General features: G+C 40.7%; 1 protein-coding gene across 1 annotated transcript; it reads left to right on the forward strand.

Annotated features, from left to right (window-relative positions):
• Window positions 1-229: 229 nt before the first annotated feature.
• Window positions 230-5,150, forward strand: LOC139413397 (dolichyl-diphosphooligosaccharide--protein glycosyltransferase subunit 1-like). Its single transcript, XM_071160728.1, has 10 exons — window positions 230-615; window positions 1,248-1,312; window positions 1,546-1,852; window positions 2,160-2,369; window positions 2,487-2,679; window positions 2,792-2,891; window positions 2,992-3,130; window positions 3,385-3,504; window positions 3,649-3,894; window positions 3,982-5,150. Exons 1-10 carry the CDS (start codon window positions 370-372, stop codon window positions 4,162-4,164), a joined length of 1,809 nt encoding a protein of 602 aa, XP_071016829.1. The 5' UTR covers window positions 230-369; the 3' UTR covers window positions 4,165-5,150.
• Window positions 5,151-13,820: the final 8,670 nt, after the last annotated feature.

The raw sequence follows: 13,820 nt of genomic DNA on the forward strand, positions 1-13,820 counted from the left end.
TATCTTCACTTTCACTCAAGTATGACAATTGAGTACTTTTTCCACCACTTCCACAACACAACACCTTCTGTCAGTGGCGAAATTACACGTATGTTCTGAGAGGGGTGCTACTTCTGTGTCTGATCTACACAGCTCCTTTTGTGTGCAAGATTTTGAATTGCCAAGGACCTTTATTCGTTTTGATAACAGGGTAGAGACGTCTCCCTCTGCCGTATTTGTTCGGAACAGCATGACGTCAGTACGTGAGGACTGAATGAAACGTCATCCTTACGGCTGCAGCTTTGGTCCTGAAGTGGTGCGTGGCCTTTCTTCCTCTCTAGCTTCAACTTAACAATTAAGCAAATTATCTTTAAGTTTAATTTTATAACCATGGCGCGAAACATCCCCTTCTTCGCCGCACCCATTTATCTGCTCCTTATCACTGTACTGTGTTATCGAGTGGCTGCGGACGGGCTGGTGAACGAGGAGGTGAAACGAACGGTGGACCTGAGCACGCACCTTGCTAAGATAACAGCAGAGATTCTTCTGTCAAATCAGGGAGACTCGGCGGTGCATAACTTTATCTTGGCGGTAGAGCCCGACCTGGCCCCCCACCTCGCTTATGTCGGTGCATCGGTAAGTGATTTCAGAATGAATTTGCTGTAAACCACATTTTGCCAGATAGCTAGTTGGCTAACTAACATTAGCTAGCCGGATAACATTAGCTAGTTAGCTAACATGAACATCTTTGTCCAGGTTCGCCCAGTCAAGGTAAGGAAGCTACAGTACTTAATCGCTAGTAAATGTCCACTTTTGTTAAATGGTGGATCTACCAAACTGTGGAAGGGCTGTAGCAAAAACATTTTAATAAGTACATTTATATGACGGTGGTGTGGAACTGTTTGAATGGGCTAGCGGGTGCACTTCCGCAACACGATTTGTTCCGTCAGTGGCTAAATGACACGTATGCGCTGAGAGGGTAGCTACTTCCGTGTCTGATCTGAACAGCCCCCTTTTGTGTGCAATATCTTTAAATTGCCTAGGACCTTAATTTATGTCAGATAGTAGGGGAAATCATTGTATATCTAGCAACTATCAGTGATTGTTTACACAATGATTGTTTTCCCGTGGGGAATGAACACTCACTCTACATTCACACCGTTGCATACTCACTCACTCATTCCTGCCTGTAAATGAATACACCTCATGTCCAGTTGTAGTTGAATTGTAGCAGAATGGACAGACATGTAAACGTGTGTCTTTGCTAGGTGAAGGGTGATGAAGAGGAGGATGCCATGCTTGAGCTCAAGCAAACAACAATCCAAGGTCAAAGGTGAGAAGTTTATAATATATTGTGCATCCCTGTTCACTAAGGTTATATTGCATTATCCATTGTATGTCATTAGACTGTAAAGTTTGTAGATATGCACATTTTCACCATGTTAAACTTCACCCCTTTTTTCCAGTGGAGTTTCTCTCACTGTTTTAGTTTGTCCCTTTGTTTTTAGAACCATATATGTTGGTGCTGGTGACCTGACCCCTCTCCTATCTGCAATCCTCTTACAGTGGGGAGTTTTACAAGGTGCAGTTACCCTCCAGTCTGGGTGTGGGTGCTAAGCTGCGGGTGAAGGTGGAGACTGTCCTGAGCCACATCCTGAGGCCCTTCCCCACCCACATCACCCAGGCTGAGCGTCAGCTGGTGGTGTTCCAGGGTAACCACTACCTGTACTCCCCCTACCCCACCCGCAGCCAGACCACCCGCGTCCGCCTCGCCTCTAAGACTGTGGAGAGCTACACCAAGCTGGGCAACCCCAGCAAGAGCGATGAAGCTATTGAGTATGGCCCCTTCCGTGATGTCGCCCCTTTCAGCGAGGTAAAGTGTCTCTGAAGTCCCTGACTGGATTTAATATAATTTTTATGTATATTTTCTGACTTTATTGAATAGATAGATAAAGAGGATGACAGTGGTGAAAGATGGACATTGTGTCAAAGGGTAGAAGGCTGGATCCTACTCATACACATGTGTAGATGTGTGCTGGAGGCTCCGGCTGAGACCGCTAGGCCATGTCCTTGAATGGTTTAAGCACTTTTGGGCCAGCTGAATAGCGGACATTGGCTTAGTGGAGTCATATTTGGTTTAGAAGCAAAAGGAGAAATGTGTTTTTTTTTGTTATTTTTAGGATGCCATGAAGGTCCATTATGAGAACAACACACCCTTCCTCACCATTAGCAGCATCACCCGCATCATCGAAGTCTCCCATTGGGGAAACATTGCTGTGGAAGAGACCATTGACATGAGGCACACAGGTGCATTCCTGAAAGGGCCTTTCTCCCGTTATGACTACCAGCGTCAGTCTGACAGTGGCATCTCATCAGTTAAATCCTTTAAGGTGTGTTGATTTTTAAAGACTCCTTTATTTCCATGGATCTTGGGGCATTTTTAAATCATGCTCGCAGGAGGACTTCTTAAGATTGTATAATAACTGCATCTCCTCACTCTCCCGAAGACCATCCTTCCTGCATCAGCCCAGGATGTGTACTACCGGGATGAGATCGGCAACATATCCACCTCCCACCTACAGATTCTGGAAGAATCTGTGGAGGTGGAGGTTCGGCCCCGCTTCCCTCTGTTTGGTGGCTGGAAGACCCACTACATTATCGGCTACAATCTGCCCAGCTATGAGTACCTCTACACTCTGGGTGAGTTGCGTTGGCTAAATTACCATGACTATTAATAACCAGAAGTCTTTAAAGAGAAATGGCCCGAAAGCTAAAAAATGCTAATGCTTGAATTCATCCCATTGGTTCTCAGGGGATCAGTATGCTCTGAAGATGAGGCTGGTTGACCATGTATATGATGACCAAGTCATCGACTCCCTCACTGTTAAACTCATACTGCCAGAAGGCGCCAGGTGAGCATGCATGATGTTCATGTGCACACACTCCTTTAGTGTCTGTGGAAATGGACAGATCTCCTGTTTCATTCTAATGATCCACATCTTTTCCTCTCAGGAACATCCATGTGGAAACCCCCTACCCCATTGACCGCATTCCAGACCAGCTGCACTACACCTACCTGGACACCTTTGGTCGTCCTGTGCTGGTGGCTTCTAAGAACAATCTGGTGGAGCAGCACATCCAGGATATAGTGGTGAGCTGCTGGGCCCTAGTGGAAGAGGGAATTGGAGACTTTAGGGGGGAGGTTCTGGGGAGAAAGGAAGGCAGTTTGTTTGTATGAGTTAACCAGAGTATGCCATTACTATGACAGGATTGTTATAAGCAGTCGCTCCAGAGATACACCACTGAAACCCTTGCAGAGAAATGTTTTAGATGCAATGTAAGATTAGGTCCCTCATTGATGGTGCAAGTTCCTCAGTGTCTCGCTCTCTCTCTCTCATCCCCCAGGTGCATTATACCTTCAATAAGATCCTGATGCTGCAGGAGCCTCTATTGGTGGTGGGGGCCTTCTACATCCTCTTCTTCACAGTCATCATCTACGTGCGCCTGGACTTCTCCATCACTAAGGTACTCCATCCTCAACATACTCTGCTGCTCTTATTATGAGGAGCACTTTAACTCTCCTGTCATTACTCCCTTCTAAGTTCATCTTCTTTTTTTCCCTGTATGCACTTCCTGACACTCCCCTTCTCTCTCCATCTTTTTATCAAGGACCCTGCTGCAGAGGTTCGTATGAAGGTGGCCTCCATCACAGAGCAGGTCCTGACTCTGGTCAACAAGCGTTTAGGGCTGTACCGCCACATGGACGAGGTGGTGAATCGCTATAAGCAATCCCGAGACACGGGGGCCCTGAACAGCGGCCGCAAGACCCTGGAGGCCGACCACCGCACCCTCACCAACGACATCAGCTCCCTGCAGGCCCGCCTCAAAACAGAGGGCTCCGACCTCGCAGATAAGGTGTGTGTATTCAATTGCGTGTACGGTATTTGTATCTACCTGTGTGTGTACACTGCTGAGCCTTACATTTCACTGTGTGTTTTTCAGGTGGGTGAGGTGCAGAAGCTGGATGGCCAGGTGAAGGACCTGGTGGGTCGCTCCTGTCAAGAGGCTGAGCGCCTGGTGGCAGGCAAGGTGAAGAAGGAGGCCTACATCGACAACGAGAAGACCCTAGCTAGCAAGAGACTGGAGCTGGTGACGCGCATTGACAGTCTGCTGGACACCCTGTAAACGCCACAATACACACATGATTGTGTGCAGTATACACACGCTATATACACACACACACATAAACACACGTGCTGCCCCAGCTACACATCTGTTGAACCGCTCTTGCACTCATTTATAATAAGGAACATCGACATTTTCACTCTTATACCCCGCAAGCTCAATGTCCATCCTCTGAGACTCAGACACAAAATAAACACACTCGCGCAAAGTAACCTGTAGGTGCATACAAACACTCGTGCCTTTGTGCCCCGCTAAAAACATGACGGCATTATGCTTAACACCACAGTGAGTGCTTGCGTCACACCTTATGTGGTAGAGTCTAGTGTGAGTTAAATTGCGCGGAAGAGTGTTGCTCAGAGTAAATGCAGCATTTTCATGTTTAAATTTGGAATCCTCTTGTATTGTTTAGTTTTCACTCTTTTGTATGATTTTTGGAGATGAACAATAAATAGTTTTACTATGGATAGTCAAGTTACTCTGTAAGGGTTGTCTCATACATGTCTCATCTGTCCCATGTCTATACTCCCTTGAGCCCTTCCAACCTGTGTGCTCCTCTAAAGGGGAAGTAGTCATCATTGCCGGTGCCCCTGAAATAAGGGGGTCCATGTGAGTCAAACAATCTCTAATTGTCTTTGTCGTATTCTTTGCACTTACAAACCACAATTGCTCCTTCCCCCTGGCCATTACATTTTGTATATTTGAACAATGTTGAAGCTCTGAAACCGTGTAGAGCCCAATTCAAAGGGTTACCGTCTTTATGTTAAGTTTCTAATTGTTCCTCTGTAAAATTTCTAACATTTGTATGATTTCTTGTTTTGTAATGGTATGTTTTCTTTGATTAGTAAATGCATGACAGGCCATGTGTGTGGGGAAGAGTATGTGGCAATCGAAGACATTGGTTGATAACGTAAGTAAATCTGTACCCGTAGTAAATTAAATGGGGGGAAAATAACCAAATTTGAAATAAATCTGGGAAAAAATACAAATTTGTGTTTTTTTTAATTTTTTATATAAAATGTGTTGAAACATTGTCTGACAGCAGTGTGAAAACCAAATGATTGATACACCTTTGAAACTCTTCAGGGAAGTAACCTAGTTCCACCAACTGAGGGCAATCTTGCTCTCCATATATTTTCCCACCTCTGTTGGTGACTGAATCATTCAGCTTTTGACTTTGGGAAGTGAGAGTACAAAGTTGAGCCTAACTTTTTAAAATTCAATATGTATACAAATATGTGCACAATCCATGTTATCTACAGTATCTATGGAGATGTGGTTTGCTGATTTTAAGTTCCTCATCACCAAGAATAATAATTGGTTATTTGATGAAGACATTTAAATAATGGCTCACGTGTCAATGAGTATGCAAGAGGGCAATGGTGGGTTGAATTCTCCGTTACATTTAAAGATATCACATACTGAATGACATTGATTACATTTCCCTTCTCTCTCCACACTCTGGGAATTTGCATGAATTTCCAACACTGATGTATCATAGTGTGCACACCAGGCCTCAGGAGGTTGATCCAAACCTCTGGAGGAGGGTGGAGACCTGCTTAAGTCTTCCAAATCAGAGAGTTGGACAAACAGGAGATATGAGACAGGTCATTCTAAGGTCGCTGCTTTCCCTTTAGGGTCATGAGAGGTTGGCTTAGTTCATTTCCTGTGCCATAATAACAAAACTCATTCTGGTTGCCATGATAACATTAACTTATTGTATGTGCCATACAATAATCATTGTGAAAATACATATTGGAGGAAGGCAAAGACAATGTCTGTTAGCACTGATGTTCTGTGGTGTTAAAAGGCTCCACAATGGCGTTTTTGTTAGTGTTTGTGCTTCAGTGGAGATTTGGAGCTGCAGGGCTGGGAGACCCTCTCATTCTCACACCAACAAACTACTGCAGACAGACTGTAGTAGACAGTTTCCCTCGCTTGTTTGCTATGTCAAACAAAATGACTGAGGTAATGTAATGCTTCTTACAATCTAATGACACCATCACATCGCAACTTGGTTACAAGATTGTCAGATATTGTATCCTTCACCAGGTTGAGTATCATCTGTATACTTTATACTACTGTATACAGTGTTTTCTTGTAATAGCTTAGTGTAATTTACTGTGTGTGGTTGGTTGATACAGTTGAAGTCGGAAGTTTACATACACTTAGGTTGGAATCATTAACTTGTTTTTCAACCACTCCACAAATTTCTTGCTAAAAAACTATAGATTTGGCAAGTCGGATAGGACTTGTACTTTGTGCATGACACAAGTCATTTTTCCAACAGATTATTTAATTTATAATTCAATGTATCACAATTACCAATTACTCAATACTAATTGAGTGTATGTAAACGTTTGACCCACTGGGAATGTGATGACAGAAATAAAAGCTGAAATAAATCATTCTCTCTACTATTATTCTGACATTTCACATTCTTAAAATAAAGTGGTGATCATAACTGACCTATGACAGGGATTTTTACTTGGATTAAATGTCAGGAATTGTGAAAAATGTAGTTGAAATGTATTTGGCTAAAGTGTATGTAAACTTCCGACTTCAACTGTATATGCAGTAGATGGACGCAACGACAACATTCTCAATGATCTTTTCCTATTTCTGTCTCCCTTCCACCTTTTCCTTCATCAATTTGAGACAAGGTTTGAATAGTGCTGCATTTTTTTTAAACAAAAATAATGTATATATGTTGCTATTAAAGTCATGGGATAACTATAGTTCTAACTATGCTTTGTGGAAAGTAACTATTTTTCCGGGGGAACAAATAGTTACTTTTGAGGTGACTACAACTATTCGAGTACAGATCTCAGAAGGTAACTACTTTTGTAAACAATTTGAAAACAGATTTGAGAACTACTTAAAAAAAACATTTGATTACATTTCTCGTGAAGTGACTACTTTTCGGAAACTTTTGGATTGGCTGCCTTCATCAAATGGCAGGGCTGTATCTGGAACTGCATGTTGAAGATAGAAATAGAATGAATAGAGCACACACAATCTCTTATACTATTCTAATCTATCTGACAGTCATATTTGAAGTTTCATTCCAGAATGCTACAGTGCCTTCAGAAAGTATTCAAACCTCTTGAGTTTTAAATCGATTAAATCAAGATTTTTTTTGTCACTGTCCTACACACAATACCCCATAATGTCAAAGTGAAATTATGTTTTTCAAAACATTTTTACAAGTGAATTATGAAAAGCTGAAAGGTCTTGAGTCAATAAGTATTCAACCCCTTTGTTATGGCAAGCCTCAATAAGTTTAACCAGTCACATAAGTTGCATGGACTCACTCTGTGTGCAATAATAGAGTGATTACCTCACCTCTGGACCCCACAAATACGTAGTCGAGCAGTGAATTTCAAACACAGATTCAACCACAAAGACCAGGGAGGTTTTCTAATGCAGGAACATTCACGGTCTTCTTGGTAAGCAACTCCAGTGTAGATTTGGCCTTGTGTTTTAGGTTATTGTCCTGCTGAAAGGTGAATTCATCTCCCAGTGACGGGTAGAAAGCAGACAGAACAAGGTTCTCCTCAAGGATTTTGCCTGTGCGTAGTTCCATTACATTTCTTTTTTTATCCTGAAAAACTCCCCAGTCCTTAACGATTACAAGCATAGCCGTAACATGATGCAGCCACCACTATGCTTGAAAATATGAAGAATGGTACTCTGTAATGTGTTGTATTGGATTTGCCCTGAACATAACACTTTGTACTCAGGACAAAGAGCTTTTCACGGTACTACTTTAGTGTCTTGTTGCAAACAGAATGCATGTATTGGAATATTTTATCCTCTTTACCAGGCTTCCTTCTTTTCACTCTGTCAATTACGTTGGAATTGTACTGTAACTTCAAGGATTTGATCCATCCTCAGTTTTCTCATGTCACAGCCATTATACTCTGTAACTGTTATAAAGTCACCATTGGCCTCATGGTGAAATCCATGAGAGATTTTCTTCCTCTTCGGCAACTGAGTTAGGAAGGATGCTTGTATCTTTGTAGTGACTGGGTGTATTGATACACCATCCAAAGTGTAATTAATAACTTCACCATGCTAAAAAGGTATTCAATGTCTGATTTTTTTTTTACCCATCTACCAATAGGTGTCCGTCCTTCTTTGCGAGGATTGGTCAAATTACAGTTTTACCTTAAATCTACTGAAAATCTATGGCAAGACCTGAAAATGTTTGTCTAGAAATGATCAACAACCAATCTGAAAGAGCTTGAAGAATTTTGAGAAGAATAATGGGCAAATGTTGCACAATTCAAGTGTGGAAAGCTCTTAGAGACTTACCCAGAAAGACTCACAGATGTAATTGCTGCCTAAGGTGCTTCTACAAAGTATTGACTCATTGGGTGTGAATACTTACTATATGTACATGAGATAAGATAAGCTAATTTATAACAAATTCTGAAAATGGATATATAGCATTTTAGAATGAGCTCTTCATTTGATCTACAAAATACATGTCTATCTGAACATTTTGCAAATGTCCATTATCCTGATTGGCTATTGCCCCAGGTGTACATAATCAAGTCAAACCAATTAACCAATTATATTTTGAACAGATTACAAGTTGTAATGCTCAACTACTGAATGACTTTTTCAACAGGCCACTGAAAAGGTTGAAATCTGCAATTAATTTTATGTTACCTGAAAATACTGCAGAATAATTCAAAGCCATTTGAAAACATTGCAAACAGCAAGTTGGATGCATAGCAAGAACAACTTCAAACCTCTTTACCCATCTGAGAGTAAGTGTTATTGTTTTAAACACACACTATACCATCTTTAAAGGGATAGTTTACTCAAAATGCAAACTAACATGATTTTCAACCTACTGTACCTTGGCTGTAGTTTATTCAAGAAGGCCGTTTTGCGATATTCTGGTTTCATTTTGACATATAATAGCCATATTGTGTTACTGTAACAAACTGTACTTGTGCCTGTTTAATCAAACTGTAATTACTTTTTGAACAATGTTTTATTAGCTTGTTGTTACATAATACTTTGGTAATTGCATACTTATTGCATATTAATGAGCTGAGAGTTTTTGTAACTTCTGCACACCAGAGGAATAGTGACTGTTCCTTATTCCACTTAGCTATGTAATAACTCTTGTAATGATCACAAAGAATTAGAATTTGATGTGAAGTGTTACTGTATTACCTTGTCTCACTCATTATGAAAATATATTTGTTAGTCAAATTGAAGCTGCAAAAGGGGTCTGCTCTAATGTTGAGGTGATTCCATGTCCTTCCTGTATCCAAGCCATGTGCTCATGATCATACATTTAGACGAATTTGTAGTTTTTGGTTCTTCATCAAATATTTGGCAGCCATCAAATCAATATTTATTTGTTTTCAAATACCCTTGCGGTAACACTTTACTTGACACCCAGTATCAGCACACGCACGCACACACACGCACGCACGCGCACACACACACACACACACACACACACACACACACACACACACACACACACACACACACACACACACACACACACACTTACTTCCTCATCTCTCTCTATCACTCCTGATTAAAGTGACAGGGGCACTTCCCATTGGCTGTGAGAGTGGCCCTCTCCTTTCCAGGGCAGCCAATTTCCCCCTACTCCAGAGCTGATAGGAAACTTTGATTGTCCACTGAGCTTATGAGAGACAAAGACATTTTTCCTCTCACACTTCACATACCACTCTATTTCATCTCTACAGTGAGACTCTCATTATTTCCGTGTTTTCTCACCCTCTTTTTTGTCAATCTGACATTAACTCTTTGTTGTCCCCTTGGTACATGGCCTTACATTGTGAACCAGATCTGACAGGCAGGAAGTGTCACCGTGCTAACACCTGGTTCCTGCACCCCAGTTAACTTACACCTCAAGCAACCTGGCGGCCTGGCAGCTTGACCCATTGTCCTCTTCCCCACAACCCCCTTAAACAAACGTATCATATACGGTGGCTGTGTGAATTCACATGAGGAGTTTGAAGGGGAACATTTCAGAGAAATAGGATGGATTCAAAAACGATAGGCCTACAAGCCCTAAAGTGGATGGGGAGTGAAGCATGGCAAAAGACAGATGGATAGGTAGACAGAAAAGTTAGAGAGAAATGTGTTGAGAGAGGGAGAGCAGCTAACAGGAAACAGCTCTCTCTCCCCACCCAGTACTAGCCCTCCCAGCAGACTCTTCCTGTCAGGACTCCACTCTCTTCCTGTCCAGCCATCGGGAATCCCAGCTGGAACATTCCAGCTGTGCAATGGCCTTTTGTATGGCCTCTCTCTCTCGCCCTCCTCTCTCTCTCTCTCTCTCTCTCTCTCTCTCTCTCTCTCTCTCTCTCTTTCTCTGAATTTATATCTGGAATTAATTTCTCTATATTTTATCTGTCTCTCTATCTCTCGCTCTCACACACACACACACACATGCACTCTCTCTCTTTCTCTCTCTCTGTGTCTCTCTCACACTGTGTCTCCATCTCCTGCATCTCTTCTCTATGACTATGAATTTCTATCTGGCATGAATTTCTCTCTAGGTTCTCTGTCTCTCTCTCTCTCTCTCTCTCACACACACACACATGCACAAAAAAAGCCTTTTAACAGACGACTTAAACTCATGCATGCGTTTTATGTACGGGTCATGGAATCTAATCCACTATTCTGGTGTCTCTAAGGTACGCACGCACACTTCTTCACTTTCCTCATTTGAATGAGTCTACATTTGAATCATCATTTTATCACTAGGGGTCGCTACATAACAGTACAATAGGGCCCGATTGCTAAAACCGAGCGCTAGCGGGTTGGTAATAACACAAATAGCCTGAGTAACCCCTACAAGCCTTGTTCTGTCTTTACATTCATTCACCATAAGTCACAGAAGATCCCTCTTTATGATGTTGATATTTTGTGGGCAGGGAAATGCTGAAGGCCATTAAGTTAATGACTGTTGGCATACGAATGAAATGGCACACGAATGCATATATGTATGTCCATGCACTCAGGGCCAGGGTGAAAATTCCAGGTTTCATGACTTTGTGTCTGACCTTTTCGGAAAGAGAGCTAATCCCGGGATATAATAGACTCTGGTGCTGATATGGAAAACTGCTGCTACGTTATCTTGGTTGTCTAGGAGACCATCAGAGCACGGGCCCGGTGGATATGCCCCATCAATACAACGTCTATTCCAAGTTGTTTCATTGAAATGACGTGAAAATAACGTTGATTCAACCAGTGTGTGCAGTGGGTCTTTATTAAAAGGGGAGGTTGTTTATACTGGATTTTTTGTTGTTGTCATAAGTGTCACATAAATTGTAGATCGTGTTCCATGCTCGATTGTGAATGTAAATCTGGTTTCTCCCACTTACAAAACATTGGACTATCTGTGCGGTCAAACGATTCATGTAGACTCTATGGCTACAGCAAAGGGCAGTCATGAGATAACTGGGTGTCCATGGTGCAGTTTTTGCGGCTAATAGTGTTTGCGAAATATGCGCTCATAAAGCCATCAATAATGAAATATCAGAGTAATATTAGGCCCATACCACACAATGTCTATCGTAACCTGTTAAGATTTTAGTTCTACTCATAAGACAGTGAAAAATAATTGTGTTTGAATTTGAATATTTTATTCTAGTGGTAAGAAAGGCATTTGTTAGAGAATACACATATACAAAAACAGCAGGAACTGCTTGTCTACTTGCACTAATAAACTTTTGGCATTTCGGAATCTTTAGTATATCTTTAGTAATACAAGCCTATTTTATTTGTTATAGTATATATTGTATGTTTAAGTCGATATTGAAGTGAACATTATTGCCATTGATAATACTGTGATTAATAGACGTAATAATTATATTTTATACCTATTATTAGGCCTATTATTATTATCATAATTATTATTATTATTATTATTAGTAGTAGTAGTAGTAGAATAGTAGGCCTGTATTATTGTTGTTGTTCTTCGTTTTACTTAGCCTAAGCTAATAATATGACAGTATTATGTTATTGTTTATTTCATTGTTATTTATGGCCATTAATATTGTCATTGTTAATTGTTATTATGTGTTAGTTATTATGTTACATTGTGTTTCAAATTTCAACGGTGATAGTTAATATAAGTTATAGGAAGTAGGCTGCCATTCAATATAGAAAGCATATCTGAAAACGCATGCATGGCTACATCCCAGGCAAAGGAGTAAAAAAAACACATTTAGCCCTACCACTTTGCCAATGTAGAGACAACAACCGAGGAGACAGGATTAATCAGTCAGATAACCATCATATCACTTCACTATGATATATGTTTAATATAGCGTGTATTGATATGTAAAGTGTGTGTACCAAAGGCCTATACTCAATAAACTAATTTAAAAACCCCAATGGAGCTAATATTGGCTCCAACACCGGGCGCGTAAAACCTGTAAATATTTGTTCATTCTCTGCATCTATCTGTCTCTATCAACCTGCGGGATCTTCCCCCCACAAATGATGCATTAGATGCATTGAATGTATTTCTTGTGCAAGTTTGAAAAGGCGGCGATAATCTGGGAATGAGAGATAAGGAACACCAATTTATTCAGCGGCACTTTGGTCCCTGCTTCCAGCTTCGTTCGGTGCTGACACCCCCAGCAGTTTGCTGATAACGATTAGGCCATTTATTATCTTCACAGAGAACAAAGATTGCCTAGTGCCGATGAAATATTACCCCTGGTAGGCTAATAATCGGAAGAAGAAGGGCCCTGGCATCTAATGCAGCATGCATATATAAATAATAACGTCTCTGCCAAGCGCCGTGCAGACACTTACGACAAAAAACCTGCTGCAGAACATGTTGAAAATGATAAGAAAGAAACATAGGCTAAATAAATGAATAAATACACAGAATACATGTTCATGTGCTTACGTGATTATGATGACCCCATGAAAAATAGTATTATTCAATTATTGTTAGGCCTATTATTATTATTAAGTCCTCCTCCTTATAATTATTGTGGTTAATCTAGAACTATAATTTCGTAGGCTATGTTGTCATTACGCTCACCTCAAGATAATTTGCTTTAACATGTTCATAATATAAACTATAGGCTAGATTTGGATGGATAATGTGACATGTCATATTGTCTATCTATGAGATATATATGTTTTATATATATTTTTTTACAGATGTTACAAATAGGATTTGAAGCTCTGGGCTGATAAACTTTAAACGGACGCTCAAACCAAGAGGCTGTTATTTTCGCTGGACAGAGATCACAAGGCTCACGCTGCTCATGCCTTTATTGATCTGTAACTAATAGGCATTCTAATTGGCTTAACGGTATGGGTATGTTGCGAAATTCTTAATTTACCCAACCATTTTTTTGGTCAAGTGATGATGGGCTACCATCTTGTAAATAAACGATAATCTAAACGAAAATAACTATTCGTGATGAGTGTTTGATCATAATTATTAACATTAACAAGTATTATCATAAACTTTGCTGTTGTTGATGATGTAACTTTATGTGGCCTAAAAGAAAGAACTGTTGCTTTTGGGGTGGATACAGTGAAAATAATGGACATTCAAATTGATCTCTTATGTCGGCTCCAAGTTCCCAAATGTTTAGTGCATTTTCAACTTCTAATTTGAATAATGG

This window comes from Oncorhynchus clarkii, chromosome 7, assembly GCF_045791955.1.
Source record: "Oncorhynchus clarkii lewisi isolate Uvic-CL-2024 chromosome 7, UVic_Ocla_1.0, whole genome shotgun sequence".
NCBI lineage: Eukaryota > Metazoa > Chordata > Actinopteri > Salmoniformes > Salmonidae > Oncorhynchus > Oncorhynchus clarkii.